Consider the following 17,732-nt stretch of genomic DNA (forward strand, 5'->3'; position numbering starts at 1 on the left):
CAGCTAGGGCAATGCTCTTTTTGCAGAGGAAGGAAGTGAGACCTAGTAAGCTCACACTGCCAACTCCAAGTGAGGGGACATTGGTGCTCTTTGTATAACACTATCTGTAAGGCCTCTGCCCAAAGGAAGTGCTAAAGTCAATAAACATGGGTTCCTTGTCCTAAACCACAGTGTCACCACTTCCTCTAGTAGAAGGGATATTTAGGCCACTTGTGTCAGGGGGATTTACTGGGATAATGTCACAGGAGCTAAGATTTCCATCTTGTTCTGGGTAAGATGGAGCTATCAGTAAATGCACTTAACTGATGGCTTGGTCATGGCCTCCTCCATCCCCTCCATTCTCACCCCCAACCAAATGCCACAGCCCACAGAGGGTCATGAGGAAGGGGTTTGGTCCTGACAGGAGGAAGAGGCTGCAGGTTCTCCCTAGGAAAACATCAAGCGAGGGGGGATACCTTGCCTAGGAGTTGGGCAAATTCCAAAGCTCCAGAAAAAGGAAACTGGGACAGGGTAAGAAGTAGGAAGCACTTTGACCTCTGAAATCCAAAAGATTCTGAGAGCTGAAATCCTGCCACCTTTCAGAGATGGCCCCCCAAAGAAGCCCCCATGAGCCAGATTCCCTCACCTCCCTGTTCTTGCAGACGCCAGGGTGGATGAGGTATGCATATGAGGGTATGCGTTCAGAAGTGGGCATCTCTCTCCACTCTGTGCCCCCACTGAACCCTCTGATGCCTAAAGCCCCTCTGTCACTCCTCCCACAACCCCTGCCCTCCCTGAAAAATTACCTGTCCCTTCCCAACATCTGTGCTCGCTGTGTCCCTGCTTGCTGGGTACTTTAGATGTAAATGACGCTTTAGAAGAAAGAGGTCTTATCACACTAACTCATACTAACATATGCTTAACCTCCCAGGGGTATTTCCATTCTAAAAGAAAGACCTGTCAATTCAAATGAATCTGGACCTGGTATATCAGGAATTACTAGCAATTCTGGGGATATTACCAGTTACTCTGTGTGGCCTTGGGCAAGTCTCTTGAACACTGTAGTCTCATTTTCTTCCCTGTAAAATGGGAATAAAATTCATTACCTTAATGTGCTGTCAGATTAATTGAGAAACCACTTGAGAAACACTTACTTACAATGGAATGCATTCCAAAACATGCAGGTTCACCTCTGGTCTCCATTTTCTGCCTCCCACGGGTGCCTGTGAATGGAAAAAGAACTCAGTCCCTTTGGGGTCCCTTCTGTTTCAGACCCCAGGCTGGACTTGACTTCGCTGTCTCTGGAGGTGGGCTGTGGTGCCCCTGCTCCCTTGGTGAGATGCGACCCGTGCAGCCCTTACCGCACCATCACCGGAGACTGCAACAACAGGTGGCGGGGCTTGGGGTATGAGGGCCGATCCTTCCAGCCAGCCCGCCCCGCCCCGCCAAGGCTTTTGCTCCTTGGGCACTCCAGGCAGATCTGCCACTGCCTTGCCCACCTGGGCTGGCGTTCCCACCTTCCCCACCTTCTCAAGACCGCGCGTCTCCAGCCCTCTCCCGCTAGCCCACTGTGTGTCTCTGGAAGCGGCACCACTCCCGGGGGCGGGGGAGCCCCGCGCCTTCAGGGGGTGGGCGCAGTTCAGAGACCACATATTTGAGAGGCTCCCTTCTCTGCGTCCCCTCCGCCTCGAGCAGAGGCTCCTTCCCCCATGAGGTACTGGGCTTTGAAGCCCCGGAGCCGGCCTGCCGAAGCTCAGCGAAGATCGTGCTGGTTTCAGGAGGAAGCCTGCGCTGGGCGCCGCCAACAGGGCTCTGGCGCGCTGGCTGCCCGCGGAGTACGAGGACGGGCTCTCCCTGCCCTTCGGCTGGACGCCGGGGAAGACGCGCAACGGCTTCCCTCCCCCGCTGGTGAGGGCAGGCCGGGCGGGGGTGAAGGATGGGAGTCAGAGGGGACGGGATGCTCGCAGGGAAAGGAGGAGGAGAAATCGGTGCGGGCAGCAGGGGGGCGCGATGGAGATCTGCACAGACCCCCATCTGCCGCTAGAGGGCAGCAGAGCTCGGAGCCCGGAGCTCAGCCACGTGGTGGTCACGTCCCGGTCGCCGCAGGCCAGATACCCTGGGGTCTCCCGGGCAGATGGCCTCGCTGCCCCATCCCGCTCGCGCTTACCCCAACCCTCGCCCCTGGAGTGCATCAGCTGTTGTTTGCCTGGAGGTCCTATTTGTTGGCCTTATGGGAGCTGGCAGCCCCTACCGAAAGCCCCTCTCTATTCCCCGACACCCGGCACCTCCGTAGCTCGTATTTCAGAAGCAGCCTGTCTTTGTTTTCCCTCTCTTAGTGGAAAGGGCACTGGCCTGGCAAGTCATCAAGTCATACGGATCTGGGTTCAACCCCATCCCTGTCCCTTTGTAGCAGCAGGACCTTGGAGAACTGACTTTACCTGTCCAGGATTCAATCTCCCCCTCTACAGAATAGGCTAATACCACCCACCTCACAAACTCCTTGTAGGGATTAAGTGTACTTGTAACATGGAAGGTAATTAATAAGCTGTAGTTGCATCTGAATCCTCAAAGCACTTTTTCCTCTCATCTGCCCTCCCCTTCTGTTTCAATCTATAGGCCCGGGAGGTATCAAACAAGATTGCTGGCTATCTGAATGAGGAGGGTGTTCTGGACCAAAACAGGTCCCTGTTCTTCATGCAGTGGGGTCAGATTGTAGATCACGACCTGGACTTTGCCCCTGACACCGAGATGGGGAGTAGTGAGTACTCCAAAGCCCAGTGTGATGAGTACTGTATCCAGGGAGACAACTGCTTCCCCATCATGGTAAGGCCCTGCAGCTGGGTGTCTCTGACTAGCTAGCCCCTTGCCCACCCTGATGTAGCAGACATTCCCAGCTCATCAGCTAGGATCTCTGGATAGATCATGGATACTGATTTGGTAGTTTTCCATGCCTCACTCATTTATTTATTCAGTAAACAGACATTGACCACCCCATACCAGGCAATGCACTAAATGCTGAGGATTCCAAAGGGAAAAGGACACTGCTCTGGCTCTCAAGAACAAAGGGCCAGTGTGGGAATTGGACAAATAACTACTGATAGCAGAATAGGAACACTGGCGAAGGTTGTCTACATCCCCGACCTAGCAGCATTGGTAACACCTGGGAGCTTATTAGAAATGTAAAATCTCAGTTGGGAGAGGTGGCTCATGCCTGTAATCCCAGCACTTTGGGAGGCTAAGGTGGACAGATCACCTGAGGTCAAGAGTTTGAGACCAGCCTGGCCAACATGGGGAAACCCCGTCTCTACTAAAAATACAAAAGTTAGCCTGGTGTGGTGGTACATGCCTGTAATCCCAGCTACTCATGAGGTTGAGGCAGGAGAACCACTTGAAACTGGGAGGCAGAGGTTGCAGTGAGCCGAAATCCTGCCACTGCACTCCAGCCTGGGCAACAGAGAGAGATTCCATCTCAAAAAATAAAAAAGAAAAAAAAAAGAGATGCAAAATCTCAAGTCTCACACAAGATGTTAGGAAATAGATTCTACATTTTTACCAAGATCCCCAGAGATTCATTTTATGCATGTTAAAGTTTATGCTGCTGTACATCATTGTAGAGGATGACTTCAGCTCCACTCAGAAGGACCTGAAACCTGGATGAATCCGAGTGAGCAGGGATTTGTAGGAATTTCCATCTGGAAGGGAGAGGAGCTTGCAGGAATGCATCTTTTCCTATTATTCGTGGGTGTTACAGTTGGAGAGTCGTTTATTCACTCACAGAATAAATCAAGGCTATGTGCTGTGGTATAAAGAGCATAAACTGTGGAATGAAGCCAATGATCTGAATCCTACATCTTTCCCTTCCAGTGTGTAAGTTCTTAGGTAACTTACTTAACTTTTCTGAGCCCCAGTTTTCTCATCTATAAAATGGAACTGAATTGTCCACCTTACAGGGTTTTTTCGAGGACTGAGGTGAGTTAAAGTATGCATAATTCCTGGCACATAGTAAGCCCAAAATAAATACATGGCAGCTGTCATTAGTAGTAATTATTAACAAATCTGTTCCCACCTCATGTTCTGCTTTCCTGTCCAGGAAGCTCAGGACTCCCTCCCCACCAAAAATTTGGAGTCCTCACTGTGAGGACTGAATGATTACCCTCAGCTCTTTCACACAACAGGATGTAATGAACTTCAGGATATTATGAGCCCAGGGTGTGTAATGTCAGCAAGAAGTGTCTGGGGTCAGTGTCTGGTACCAGGGTCCCAGGAGGGCGCCATCAGCATCTTTGCATCCAGACTTGCCCTGGGGAGAGGTTGCCAGGGCCCAGCTGTTCCACCCCTGCCCAGTCACCTATGCCCAATCTCTCTGCAGTTCCCACCCAATGACCCCAAGGTGAGGACTCAAGGGAAATGCATGCCTTTCTTCCGAGCTGGATTTGTCTGCCCCACTCCACCCTACAAGTCCCTGGCCCGAGAGCAGATCAACGCTCTGACTTCCTTCCTGGATGCCAGCTTTGTGTACAGCTCCGAGCCAAGCCTGGCCAGCCGCCTCCGCAACCTCAGCAGCCCCTTGGGCCTCATGGCTGTCAACCAGGAGGTCTCAGACCATGGGCTACCCTACCTGCCCTATGACAGCAACAAGCCAAGCCCCTGTGAGTTCATCAACACCACAGCCCGTGTGCCCTGCTTCCTGGCAGGTGAGTCTAGCCTGGGAACAGAAGGGCCCAAGGACAAGGGGATTATCCAGGGAAGCTTTCCCACTGCCCCCTTCTTGTCATCTTTCTGGAAAAATGCACACTGAGCCATCGCTGTCCCTAGCCAGGTCCTGGTCCAGGACTAGCAGAAAGGCCCAGATGAATAAAGAATTCAAGAACATGAATTCACTGTAAAACAACATCAGGAAGTCCAGAAAAGTAACAAAGAAAATAAATAGAAAGTACCAGGCCTGGTTGCTCATGCCTGTAATTCCAGCACTTTGGGAGGCCGAGGTGGGCAGATCATAAGGTCAGGAGATCGAGACCATCCTGGTTAACATGGTGAAACCCCGTCTCTTCTAAAAATACAAAAACTTAGCTGGGCGTGGTGGTGGGCACCTGTAGTCCCAGCTATTTGGAAGGCTGAGGTAGAAGAATCACTTGAGCCCAGGAGGCGGAGCTTGCAGTGAGCCGAGATCACACCACTGCACTCCAGCCTGGGCGACAGAGCGAGAATCCGTCTCAAAAAAAAAAAAGAAAAGAAAAGAAAAAATTCACACAATCCCACTACCCACCAATAATCATCATTAACATTTTAATGCTTATTTTTCCAGTGTTTTTCCTATCACAGATACAGTTCTACATTGTTTTACATAATCGGGTCCTACTATAAATAATGCTCCAAAACCTGACATCTTCACTTAATCTACTTCATGCCATTAACTGTTCTTCTATGACATGATTTTTAATGGCTGCCTAGTATTGCATGACACATATTACCATCATTCATTTCCTCAACCCCACTTGGGGGAATTTAGTTATTTCCAGTTTTTCTGTGTTTTGTTGCTGTTGTTTAGGTAAGGAATATCTTCACTGATAAATCTTTGTTCTCATTTTTGATACATTTATTAAGATAATTTCCCAGAAGAGGAAGTTCTAGATGAAGAGGAATGTATATTTTTAAAGCTTTTTATAACCTGGGCACAAAACCCCCACTCCATACAGCCTGTGCATGACCAAAGGCCTGCCAGTTCTGTTCATTCCAGGTGCCCTCCTGGTCCTCTCTGTTTCCAGCTTCTAGAGGGCATCTCACCCTCAAACATCCTCTCTCTTAGGACAAACCCCCTGGCCACCGTGACAATGCAGAAGGCCAGCTCATAGGCCAAGCTACCTTTATAGATGTTTTGGATTTTGCATTCACATGTACCCCACATCAATCTAGACACAAAACTGAGTTCTTTTTTGTTTTTCATAAAAATATGCACTCACACCAAGAATTTGCAATTTTAAATAGATTTTCCTGGCCTGCTACAGTGACTCACACCTGTAATCCCAACAATTTGGGGGGCTTAGGTGGGAGGATTGCTTGAGGCTACAAGTTCAATACCAGCCTGGGCAATATAGCAAGACCCCTGTCTCTACAATAAATTTAAAAACTAGCAACACATCGTGGCACATGCCTGTAGTCCCAGCTGTTCTGGAGGCTGAAGCAGGAGGATCACTTGAGCCCAGGAGGTTGAGGCTGCAGTTAGCCAACATGATGCCATCGCACTCCAGCCTGGACAACAGAGCAAGACTGTCTAAGATAGATAGATAGATAGATAGATAGATAGATAGATAGATAGATAGATAGATAGATAGATAGATAGATAGATAGATAGACTCCCCTAAAGATTAGAGGGCACAGGGAGAAGTTCCTTATCCCCTTATGAGACACCTGGTCTTTGGCCATTTAACTGCTCCCCCATCCTTACTCCTCTCTCCCTCCCACTATAGGCCCCCATCTCCAGATTATTCTCCCTTTATTACCCAGAGGAACTCAGCCTTACCCAAGCTCCTCACCTCAAACCTGCATTCCTAAAACCTTCAAAGTTGCTCTGTGAAGCAAAAAGCTCTTCATTCATTCGAAGCCCCCCTTCCTAAAAGGCGATTGGGTTATAATTAGCAAAATGTTACTGTGTAGTGTGTCACCACTAGCCTTTGTCACAGTCCTATGATAGGCTTTATTCTCATTTTCATAGGTAAGAAGACTGAGGCTCAGCAGTGTTAAGTAACTTGTCCAAGGTCACACAGCTAAAAAGTGTGTATATAGAACTGAGAGTCAAACCTATGATTCAGCACCCCCTCCCCATCCCTCTCCACCTGACAGGAAGGAGGGCTTGTTGATGGAGGGGTCCTGTGGGGCACCATCATTTCTTTGTGCAGGTTACTGGGTCCTGGGGCTGTTAGGGAGAATCTACCTTCCTGTCTTCTGGGCTTTCAGGAGATTCTCGAGCTTCAGAGCATATTCTGCTGGCCACATCCCACACCCTCTTTCTCCGCGAGCATAACCGGCTGGCCAGAGAACTAAAGAGACTCAACCCTCAGTGGGACGGAGAGAAGCTCTACCAGGAAGCCCGGAAAATCCTGGGAGCCTTCGTGCAGGTAGGGAGGCCCAGGAGCACTGTCATCCAGACCCACCTGGCTCCCACTCCTGACTCTGCCCTCTGCTCACTGCTGCGCCTCCAGCTCCCTCTTCTGTTCCCACACCATTTCCCCGGCCTCTCTGTTGCTTCTCTCCTGTTGTCTCATCCTTTGAAATCCCCCTCCTTTCATTTCTTCAGCTTCTCTGTCTCAAAATGAATCTCTGGATTCAGAGTGTTGGAAAGTCACTTGTGCGTTGGTCCCTTCAGTGTGCCTGCCCGGTGCCATCACTGGGACTGTAGGCTCCTTCACTTCCGGGACTGCTACACCGCAGTAATTTGGGTTATTTTGATTTGATTGTCTTCCTTTTTAATTGTCTACATCTAAGCCCATCTCATGGGCATACTCAACAGATATTGTTGATTGGCTGATCAACTAACTAGAAGAGACTTACAAAGGTTGATGTGTTGATATTAACCGTGCACATATTGTTTAAACATTTTATTTTGAAATAATTATAGATTCTAATATATTGCAATAGGAGGGGGGTTTCAAAGGATGAGACAATAGGAGAGAAGCAGCAGAGAGGCTGGGGGAAACAGAGGTTTGGGAACAGAAAAGGTAGCTGGAGGCCCAGCAGCGAGCAGAGGGCAGAGCCAGGAGTGGGAGTCAGGTGGGCCCCGGTGGCAGGGCTTTTGGGCCTCCCTCCCTGCAGATGATTAGATTCTAAGAATTATACAGGAATCTTTAAAAAATGTACAAGGAGGTCCCATGCACCCCTCACCCAGTCTCCTCCAGTGCTAATGTCTTACATAACCAAGATACAATGGCAAAACCAGGAGGTTAACATTGATATAAACCATAGAGCTTACTCAGATCTCACCAGTTATAAATGCAATCATCTATATGTGTGTGTGTGTCTGCACAGCTCTATGCAGTTTTATCATATATGCAGCTTCAAGTAACCACCACAATAGAAACTCTTAACTGTACTGTCCCCCCAAAACTCCCTCATGCTATCTCTTCATAGCCATATCCACCCTCACCCCTATATCCATAACCCCTGGCAACCACTGATCTGTTCTTCATCTCTATAATTATGTTATTTCACAGATGTTATATATATGGAATTATGCGACATGTATCCATCTGAGATGGGCTTTTTTCATTAAGCATAGTATCTTTGAGGTTCATCCATGCTGTTGTGTATATCAGTAGTTCATTCCTTTTTGTTGCTGAGTAGTATTCCACGGTATGAATGAACTGCAGTTTGTTTAACCATTCAACTTTTGAAGGGCATTTGGATAGTTTCCAGTTTGAGATTGTTATGAATAAAGCTACTATAAACATTCAAACATAAGTTTCTGCATGAAAATAAATGTTAATTTCTTTGAGATACATGCCTAAGAGTGCAATTGTTAGGTCACATGCTAAGTCCATTTTTAGGGTTTTAAAATTTTTTTTTAATGTTTTTAATTTTGTGGGTACATAGTAGGCGTCTATATGTATGGGGTACATTGGATGGTTTGATAAGGGCATACAATGTGAAATAAGCACTTCATGAAGAATGGGGTATCCTGCTGGGTGCGGTGGCTCATGCCTGTAATCCTAGCACTTTGGGAGGCCGAGGTGGGCAGATCATGAGGTCAAGAGATCGAGACCATCCTGGCCAACATGGTGAAACCTCATCTCTACTAAAATACAAAAATTAGCTGGGCGTGGTGGCACGTGCCTGTAGTCCCAGCTACTCAGGAAGCTGAGGCAGAAGAATCGCTTGAACCCAGGAGGTGGAGGTTGCAGTGAGCCAGGATCGCACCACTGCACTCCAGCCTGGGCAACAGAGTGAGACTCCATTTCAAAAAAAAAAAAAGAGTTATCCATCCTTCCAGGTATTTATACATTGAGTTACAAACAATCCAGTTACACTCTTATTTTAAAATGTACAATTAAGTTATTATTAACTATAGTCACACTGTTGTGCTATCAACTAGTAGGTCTTACTCTTTTACTTATTTATTTATTTATTTTTAATTTTTCTTTTTTTGAGACGTCTTGCTCTGTCGCCCAGGCTTCCTTAGCTTCCTGAGTAGCTGGGATTACAGGCGCCCGCCACAATGTCCTGCTGATTTTTGTATTTTTAGTAAAGATGAGGTTTCACCGTGTTGGCAAGGCTGGTCTCGAACTCCTGACCTCAAGTGATCCACCCACCTCGGCCTCCCAAAGTGCTGGGATTACAGGCATGAGCCACAGCGCCCAGCCATCATTCTATTTTTTGGTACCCACTAATCATCTCCACCTCCGCCCCCCACAGCCCCTCACTACCCTTGCCGGCCTCTGGTAACCATCTTTCCACTTTCTATGTCCATGAGTTTAATTGTTTTGATATTTAAATCCCACAAATAAGTGAGAACATGCCATGTTTGTCTTTCTGTGCCTGGCATATTTCACGTAACATAATGATTTCCACTTCCATCCATGTTGTTGCAATTGACTAGATTTCATTCTTTTTTATGGCTGAATAGTACACCATTGTGTATATGTATCATATTTTCTTTATCCATTCATCTGTTGATGGACACAAGTTGCTTTCAAATCTTAGCTATTGTAAACAGTGCTGTAACAAACATAAGAGTGCGGGTATCTCTTTGATATGCTGATTTTATTTCTTTTGGGTATACACCCAGTAGTGAGATTGCTGGATCATATGGCAGCTCAATTTTTAGTTTTCTGACGAATCTCCAAACTGCTCTCCATAGTGGTTGTACTAATTTACATTCCTGCCAACAGTGTACAAGGATTCCCTGTTCTCCACATTCTTGCCAGCATTTGTTATTGCCTGTCTTCTTTACATAAGTTATTTTAACTGGGGTGACATAATATCTCATTGTAGTTTTGATTTGCATTTCTCTGATGATCAGTGATGTTGAGTACCTTTTCATATGCCTGTTTGACATTTGTATGTCTTCTTTTGAGAAATGTCTATTCAAATCTTTTGTCTATCTTTTGATTGGATTATTAGATTTTTTTCCTATAGAGTTGTTTGAGCTTCTTATGTATTCTGGTTATTAATCCCTTGTCAGAAGGGTGGTTTGCAAATATCAATATTTTCTCCCAGTCCATGGGTTGTCTCTTCACTTTGTTGATTGTATCCTTTGCTGTGCAGAAACTTTTTAACTTGATGTGATCCCATTTGTCCATTTTTGCTTTGGTGGCCTATGCTTGTAGAAAAGTGCTCAAGAAATTTTTGCCCAATCCTGGAGATTTTCCCCAATGTTTTTTTGTAGTAGTTTTACAGTTTGAGGTCTTAGATTTGTCTTTAATGCATTTTGATTTGATTTTTATATATGGGTAAAAGATAGGGATCTAGTTTTATTCTCCCACATGTGGATATCCAGTTTTCCCAGGACCATTTATTGAAAAGACTGTCTTTTCCCCAGTATATGTTCTTGGCATCTTTGTTGAAAGTGAGTTCACCGTAGGTGTGTGGATTTGTTTCTGGGTTCTCTATTCTGTTACATTGGTCTTTGTGTCTGTTTCTATGCCAGTACCATGCTGTTTTGGTTATTATAGCTCTGTAGTATAACTTGAAGTCAGGTAATGTGATTCCTCCAGTTTTGTTCTTTTTGCTTAGCATAGCTTTGGCTACTCTGAGTCTTCTACTTTTAATTTTAAAAGGAACTGCCAAACTATTTTTTAGAGTGGCTGTACCATTTTACATTCCTATCAGCAATGTATGCATGATCCAATTTCTTAGCATCCTGATGGTGTCATCACCATTTTTTGTTTTATCCTTTCTGATAGGTGTGTAGTAATAGCTCATTGTTTTAATTTGCATTTCTCTAATGGCTAGTAATGTTGAACATCTTTTCCTGTGCTCATTTGCCACTTCTGTATCCTCTTCAATAAAATACTTGTTCATATATTTTGCCTATTTTCAAATTGGACTATTTGACTTGTAATGTTGAGTTTTGAGAGTTCTTTATGTATTCTAGACACAAGTCCTTTGTCAGATATATGATTTGCAGAGATTTTCTCCCAGTCTATAATTTGGTGGGCTTTTTGTTTCATCCTCTTAAGAAGGTCTTTTGTAGAGCAAAAGCTTTTAATTTTAATGAAGTCCTTTTAATCAAATTTTCCTTTCCTGGATTGTGCATGTGGTGTCAAGTCTCAGAACTTTTCTCCTAGTCCTAGGTCCCAAAGACTTTCTCCTGCTTTTTCCTTCTAGAAGTTTTATAGTTTTATGTTTTACATTTAAGTCTATGATCCATTTTGGGTAAATTTTTTGCATAAAGTGTGAGGTTTAGGTCAAGATGCTTTTTTTGTTTTTTCTGACCTATGGATGTCAAATTGCTCCAGCACCACTTATCGAAAGGCTATTGTTTCTCCATTGAATTGCTTTTGTTTCTTTGGCAAAAATTATTTGGGCATATTTACATGGATCTATTTCTGGGTTGTCTATTCTCTTCCATTGGTTTGCACGTATGTCTGTTCCTCTACCAATACCACAGTGCTCAATTACTGTAGCTCTACAGTAAGCCTTAAAACACTTTATTCTTCTTTTTCAAAGTTGTTTTGGATATTCTAGGATCTTTCCCTTTCCATACATATTATTAAGTAAGTTTGTGTATGTCTACCAAAAAACCTTACTGAAATTTTGATAGGAATTGCATTCAAACTATATATAAATTTAGGGAGAGTTGACATCTTTACAATGTTGAGTTTTCCAATCCATAAACTCAGTATGTCTCCCCAATCTTTAGAATTTTTTATTTCTTTAATCAACATTTTGTAGTTTTATCACACAGATTCTGTACATGTTTTGTTAGATTTATACCTCAGCATTTCATTTTTGTTTTGTTTTGTTTTGAGACGGAATCTCGCTCTGTCACCAGGCTGGAGTGCAGTGACGCGATCTCCTGCTTCAGTCTCCCGAGTAGCTGGAATTACAGGCGCCTGTCACCACGCCCAGCTAATTTCTGTATTTTTAGTAGAGATGGGGTTTCACCATCTCTGAGGCCAGGATGGTCTCAATCTCGACCTCGTGATCCGCCCACCTTAGCCTCCCGAAGTGCTGGGATGACAGGCGTGAGCCACCACACCCGGTCCAGTATTTCATTTTCTTTGGAGGAATTATAAATGGTATTACAGCTTTATTGCAGTTTCTACTTATTTTATCAGTGTATGAAAATATAATTTATTTTTTTTAATATGTTGATTTTGTATCCTGTGACCTTGCTAAACTCAATTAGTTCTAGGCATTCTGCTGGAGATTGCTTGCATTTTCTACACAGGTAATCACGTAATATGCCAATAAAGACAGTTGTATTTCTTATTTTCTAATCTATATGATTTTTCTTCCTTTTTTTTGCCTTATTACGTGTCAATTCCTAGAACTTCCTAGTGGCTCAAACTTCCAATAATATATTAAATGCACATAGTAAGAAAGCAGGCATCCTTGTCTTCCCAATCGAGAAAGTATTCAATCTTTCACTATTAAGTATAATATTAGTTATAAATGTTTTGTAGTTGCCCTTTATGAGATTGAGGAAGTTCTGCTCCATTCCTAGTGTACTGAGAGTTTTTATCATGAATAGATGTTGAACTTTATCAAATGGTTTTTCTGCATCAATTGATAGGATCATATGATTTTTATCCTTTAGACTATTCTGCTTGCTTTGGATTTATTTTGCCCTTCTTTTTTGAGTTTCTTAAAGTAGAAACTTAGATGATTGATTTGCAATCTTTTCTATTTTCTAATGTATTTAGTGCTATAACGTTCCCTCTTAGCACTGAGTTGACTGCCTCCCACAAATTTTGATATATTGTGTTTTCATTTTCATTCAGTGTGTATTTTTTAAATTTCCTTTCAGACTTCATCTTTAACCTATGTATAATTTAGAAGTGTGTTATTTAATTTCCAAGTGTTTGTAGATTTTCCTGTTGCCTTCCTGTTATTGATTTCTAGTTTAATTCCATCATGATCAGAAACTATACTCTGTATGATTTCAATTATTTTAAATTTGTTAAGATTTGTTTTATAAAACTCTGCTGTGGACTATCTTGTTGACTATTCTATGAGTTCTTAAAAATAATGTGTATCTTGCTGTTGTTGAATGCAATGCTCTGTAAATGTCAATTGGATCTGTTGGTTGATGGTGCTATTCAGTTCTGTACTCCAGCTAATTTTCTGTCTAGTAATTCTCCCATTTACTAACAGTCAGGTGTTGAAATCTGTCGCTATAAAGGAGAATTTGCCTATTTCTTCTTCCAGTCCTGTCAGGTTTTGCTTCATGTATTTTAAAGCTTTAAAGTGCTGTTGTTTGATCCATATCATTTAGGACTGCTTCATCTTCTTGATGGATAGATCCTTTTCTCATTATGTAATTTCCACTTTTGTCCTCTGAAGTCAATTTTATCTGATATTAATATAGTCACCCCTGCTTTTAAAAATTGATGTCTCCATGATCTTTCTTATTCCATCAATTTCAACCTACCTATGTCATTATGTTTGAAGTGAGTTTCTTTTAGACAGCATATGGTTGGGTCACTTAAAAAAAAAAAAGGAAAAGAAATATACTCCGCCAATCTCTGACCTTTAGTAATCATTACTTTTAAATTATCTTTAAAGTAATTATTAACATGTTAGGTATTAAATTTCCAATAGCTCTCATTTTATTATTTGTTTTCTGTTTGTTCCTTCTGTTTCTTGTTCCTCTAATATTGCTTTTCTTGCCTTCCTGTGGGTTAATTGAACATTTTTTAAAGGTCCAGTTGATCACATATTGCTTTGTATAATTTTCTTAGTGGTTATTCTCAGGATAGATAGGTAGACAGATATAGAAATAAAGATAGAGGCCGGGCGCGGTGGCGCAAGCCTGTAATCCCAGCACTTTGGGAGGCCGAGACGGGCGGATCACGAGGTCAGGAGATCGAGACCATCCTGGCTAACACGGTGAAACCTTGTCTCTACTAAAAATACAAAAACTAGCCAGGCGAGGTGGCGGGCGCCTGTAGTCCCAGCTACTCGGGAGGCTGAGGCAGGCAATGGCGTAAATCCGGGAGGCGGAGCTTGCAGTGAGCTGAGATCCGGCCACTGCACTGTGGCCCGGGCGACAGAGCGAGACTCTGCCTCAAAAAAAAAAAAAAAAAAAGAAATAAAGACAGAGATAGAGATATGGATTTACGATGTATCAACCTATTGGTGTCGTGCTTTATCATTTCAAGTGACATGTAGAAAACTTACTTCCATTTGGTCCCTTCACCTTCCTCACTTTTGAAATATAATTGTCTGAAGCATTTCTTCTAAGTACATTTTGTACCACATCAGATGGTGCGTCAACCATAAAATATAATGAAAAAAAACATGAAGTGGAAAAGAATTGATGTTTACTTCTATTTTTACCCATGACATTGTTCTTCTTTCCTTTCTGAGGGTCCTGTCCTTCTTCTGTTCCCGTTCTTCGTGTTTAGAGAGTTTCCTTTAGCCATGGTTTAAGGATAGGTCTGTGTGCAGCAAATTCTCTGAGTCTTCCTTTGTGTGAGAACGTCTTTATTTCCTCTTTATTCCTGAAGAATCATTTCACCTGCTATTGGATTCAGGGTTGACAGTTTTTGTCTTTCAGCACATGAAAAATGTGGCACCACTTCCTCTGGCTTTCATGGTTTCAGATGAGAGCTTCACCGATATTTGTTTTGTTTTGTTTTGTTTTTGTTTCTTTGAGACAGAGTCTCGCTCTGTCACCCAGGCTGGAGTGCAGTGGTGACATCTCAGCTCACTGCAACCTCCGCCTCCCGGGCTCAAGCGATTCTCTTGCCTCAGCCTCCCGCGTAGCTGAGATTACAGATGCGCACCACCACACCTGGATAATTCTTTTTGTATTTTTAGTAGAGATAGGATTTTGCCATGTTGGCAAGGCTGGTCTCAAACTCCTGACCTCAGATGATCCACCCAGCTCGGCCTCCTAAAGTGCTGGGATTGCAGGCGTGAGCCACTGCGCCCAGCCGTTTACCATTATTTGAATTGGTGTTTCTTTATAGGTACTGTGTCATTTCTCTTTGACTATTTTAATACTTTATGTTTAGTTTTCAGAAATTTAATTATATGCCTTGGAGTGAATTTCACTATGTTTATCCTGTTTGGGATTCATTCATCTTCTTGAATCTGTAAATGTGTGCCTCTCACCAATTTTGAGAAATTTTCAGGCACTATTCAAATGCTTTTTCAGTTTCACCCCCTTTCTCCTCTATTTCTGGGACTCCATTGATAAGAATGCCAGATCTTTTGTTATGGTCTCACAGAACCCGGAGGCTCTGGTTTGTTTGAGCAATTTTTAAAGTCTATTTTCTTTCTGTTGTTCAGATTGAGTAAATTCTGTTGATCTGTCTCCAATTCTCTCCTCTGTCATTCCTACTCTGTTACTGAGTCTATTCAAGCTTTTTAAAAATTTCAGTTAGTGTATTTTCAATTCTGTCATTTTGATTTGTTTCTTTTTTATAATTTCTACTTCTTTGCTGTGATATTGTATTTGTTTCAGGAGAATCTGTAATTGATTATTGAAGCATTTTTATAATGGCTGCCTTTAAAATTTTTATCAGATAATTATAGCATGTGATTCATGTCAGCCTTGGCATCAGTTGATTGTCCTTTTTACTAAAAACGTGGCATTTCTGGTTCTTGGTATTATGAGTGATTTTCATTTGTATCTTAGACATTTTGGTTACTATATTAGGAGACCCTTGATCCTATTTAAATTTTCTATTTTAGGCCAGGCACAGTGGCTCACATCTGTCATTCCAGCACTTTGGGAGGCCCAGGTGGGTGGATCACCTGAGGTCGGGAGTTCAAGACCAGCTTGGCTAACATGGTGAAATCCCGTCTCTACTAAAAATACAAAAATTAACCGGGCTTGGTGGCATGCAGCTGTGGTCTCAGCTAGCTGGGGGTGCTGAGGCAAGATCACTTAAACCAGGGAGGTCAAGGCCACAGTGAGCTGAGATGGCACCACTGCATTCCAGCCTGGGTGACAAAGTGAGACCCTGTCAAAAAAAAAAAAAAAAGAAAGAAAGAAAAAAGCACTTCTATTTTAGCACATAGTTACCCTGTTTAGATTTAGCATGTAGGTTCTGGACTGCTTTTGTGGGCTTTAGGTCCACCAAACCTTAGTTTCCTGAGCCTTGCAATGCTATTCTGGTCTACTTCACTCTTCTGGTGTTTGGGGGCTTCCCACTCAATCCCTGCTGGTGCTGTCTGCAAGGCAGGAAAGTACTTCCCCGACTGGCTGCTGTTGCTGAGCAACCTTCTAGGGGAACAGGAACTGCTGCACCTGAGCTCCTAATGGCACTGGGTTAAGAGCAAAGAGACACAGGGCTTCACTGTGAAAGCTAGATAGAAATGTGGAAAACGTGAAGTGAAAAAGCAGAATGCACAGGTATGCATTCTGTAGGATTGTAACTATGTAAAAGTGGGTAACATATAGGCGAAGACTACAAGAATAAAAATTAATATAATTATTAGGTTATGTGGAGGCATTTTTCTTTTCTGAAGATTTTTTATTTGTGGTAGTTCATTGTGTTTTTATGTAAAAGAAAACCAGAAACCAGTCTTTCCATTCTGCTGTATTTCTTTCAGAATTGGAGATTGGATGAACTTTCCTCAGTTGCCCCTGAATCATTCCTGTGGTTTATCATTCCTCTTGCCCTGACATTGTTACATTAAAGTGACACACAAAGACTGTCACTTTAGCATCAAGGTCATAAACTTAGCGCAAAGATGACAAAGAGAGTATGTTTCATATGCCAAATTCAAATGACTGATTAGTAGAGCCTATGTTGAGACAAATCATAAGAGATCAACAGAAAAAATGTCATGATTGATTAGCAATGTCTGCTATGATCATAGGAAGGGGACTGGGCACATATGCTATCCATTTGCCATCCTTGATTTTCAACAGCTCATCACTCTTGGCTGCAGCTCTTTCACAGCCTCCCTCTGCAGAGGTTTCAGCCTTCTTACACCCTTTCCTCTTGATTTTATTCTCCCTCCAGATTATCACCTTTAGGGACTACCTACCCATTTTGCTAGGTGACTACATGCAGAAGTGGATACCCCCATATCAAGGCTACAATGAATCTGTGGATCCCAGAATTTCCAATGTCTTCACCTTCGCCTTCCGCTTTGGCCACTTGGAGGTCCCCTCTTCTGTGTCCCGCCTGGATGAGAATTATCAGCCATGGGGGCCAGAACCAGAACTCCCCCTCCACACCCTCTTCTTCAACACTTGGAGGATGGTCAAAGATGGTATGCCCTTTCAGGGAAGTACTGTCACCTGGGTCTCCCACTCTGCAGCCTATTGTAGGGAAACTTGTCTTGGAAGTCAGATTCCAAGCACTTTTACATGACCTTGGGCGAGTGAATTCACCTCACTGAGCCTCAGTTTCCTCATTTATAAAATGGAGACAATAATAGTACCCATCGCACGAGGCTATCCAAAACATTAAATGAGATATACATGTGGAGCACCCTACAATGGTTCCTGACACACAGGAGGTGATCAATAAGTATTAGTTATTCTTTCTTTCCTCTTGGCTTCTAAGGTGACTGGGATTTCCCTACCTCCTTCCCCTGCCCTAGGCTCTGACTCCTACAGAAAGAGTTCATGG

General features: G+C 43.4%; 1 protein-coding gene and 1 long non-coding RNA gene across 3 annotated transcripts in view; one reads left to right on the forward strand and one right to left on the reverse strand.

Moving 5' to 3' along the window:
* Positions 1–17,732, forward strand: part of LPO (lactoperoxidase) — a 29,740-nt gene that overhangs the window by 9,544 nt on the left and 2,464 nt on the right. For both annotated transcript variants that reach the window (XM_033183632.1, XM_033183633.1), the window contains exons 5-10: positions 1,252–1,369; positions 1,758–1,887; positions 2,596–2,802; positions 4,349–4,673; positions 6,934–7,094; positions 17,118–17,370. In XM_033183632.1, the coding sequence (XP_033039523.1) occupies positions 1,252–1,369; positions 1,758–1,887; positions 2,596–2,802; positions 4,349–4,673; positions 6,934–7,094; positions 17,118–17,370 (1,194 nt within the window). The remainder of the gene's footprint in view (positions 1–1,251; positions 1,370–1,757; positions 1,888–2,595; positions 2,803–4,348; positions 4,674–6,933; positions 7,095–17,117; positions 17,371–17,732) is intronic.
* On the reverse strand, positions 935–1,751 carry LOC117067294. The gene is made up of 3 exons (XR_004430694.1): positions 1,571–1,751; positions 1,138–1,202; positions 935–1,058 (listed from the first exon to the last, which is right to left on the reverse strand). It is a non-coding gene; the product is annotated as an uncharacterized LOC117067294 (long non-coding RNA).

The sequence above is a fragment of the Trachypithecus francoisi genome, unplaced genomic scaffold, assembly GCF_009764315.1.
Source record: "Trachypithecus francoisi isolate TF-2019V2 unplaced genomic scaffold, Tfra_2.0 Lachesis_group20, whole genome shotgun sequence".
Lineage (NCBI taxonomy): Eukaryota > Metazoa > Chordata > Mammalia > Primates > Cercopithecidae > Trachypithecus > Trachypithecus francoisi.